At 33.0% G+C, this 1,277-nt stretch overlaps 1 protein-coding gene across 1 annotated transcript; it reads left to right on the forward strand.

The window, feature by feature from the left end:
* The first annotated feature begins 169 nt into the window (after window positions 1-169).
* LOC139426548 (uncharacterized) lies at window positions 170-610 on the forward strand. The gene has a single exon (XM_071185810.1). The coding sequence runs from the start codon at window positions 170-172 to the stop codon at window positions 608-610; it is 441 nt and encodes a 146-aa protein (XP_071041911.1).
* Window positions 611-1,277: the final 667 nt, after the last annotated feature.

Raw genomic sequence — 1,277 nt, forward strand, 5'->3', positions numbered from 1 at the left:
TATCAAAGATAATACTCAGCTTTTTGGTGTTGCTCTACTGCTGCCGCCAGGTGATTTCAGACAAACATGACCCGTCATTCCACGTGCGACATATGCGGACGAAATAAACGCATGTTTGAAAGAATCTTATGTGTGGCGAAGTGTCAGTAAATTATGCCTTACTCTTAATATGCGTGCTCAACTTCAACATGATCCATTATCGTCAAGATTTTCTGAACAACTGTTAGACATTGGCAATGGTAAAATTCAATTGTATGAAGATACACAATATATTCGACTCCCACAGAATTTTTGCAACATGGTGCCTACCAAAGAGGAGTTAATAAAAAGTATCTTTCCAGATTTGCCACATAATTATACTAATCATGCATGGCTACGTGAGCGAGCTATTTTAGCCGCAAAAAATTTAGATGTTGACGCAATCAATTTTAAAGTACAACAATCATTGCCTGGTAGTGAAATTACATTCAAATCGATTGACACTGTTGTTGATCCTGATGAAGTTGTCAACTATCCTGCCGAGTTTTTAAATTCACTGGATTTACCTGGAATGCCACCCCATAATTTGGGATTGAAGATTGGTTCACCTATAATTTTGTTAGAAATTTGAATGCTCCGAAATTGTGTAATGGCACGCGACTGGTCATAAAAAAAAATCATGGGTAACATTTCGGCAGCCACTATTTTAAGTGGAAAATTTCAAGGTGAAGTTGTACTTCTACCGCGGATCCCAATGATTCCTTCAGATTCGCCTATACCATTCAAACGTTTGCAATTTCCAATCCGCTTAGCATTTGCTGTGACTATTAATAAGTCAAAAGGTCAAGCAATGACAATTTGTGGCTTAGATTTAGAAAACCCGTGCTTTTCTCACGGTCAATTATATGTTGCGTGTTCCAGAGTTGGAAAACTCTCGAATTTGTTTGTGTATATATATATATATATATATTTGCTGAGTTTGTTCCAGATTCCAGCTACCACCTACATTTTTATAGGCCATCAAAAAAATTGCACGTTTATTCAGAGAAAGTACGTTTTTGTGTCTGATTTTGTAACTTAAAGCATCATCTTCACTAATTAACTAGCATATTTGAGTCCTAGTACAAGATAATCCGATCATTTGATAAAAAATTATTTTTTATAGTAATTATTATTATTAATTTTTATTTTATTTTATTTTATTTTTTNTTTTTTTTTTTTTTTTTTTTTTTTTTTTTTTTTTTTTTTTTTTTTGCTCATTGTACATTTTTGCTAAAAATCTTAATTTTTTAGTAGTA

Source organism: Parasteatoda tepidariorum, chromosome 9 (assembly GCF_043381705.1).
Source record: "Parasteatoda tepidariorum isolate YZ-2023 chromosome 9, CAS_Ptep_4.0, whole genome shotgun sequence".
Taxonomy (NCBI): Eukaryota; Metazoa; Arthropoda; class Arachnida; order Araneae; family Theridiidae; genus Parasteatoda; species Parasteatoda tepidariorum.

Coding starts and splice junctions, on each gene's coding strand:
- LOC139426548 (XM_071185810.1), top strand. CDS start 170: ATGCGTGCTCAACTTCAACATGATCCATTATCGTCAAGATTTTCTGAA.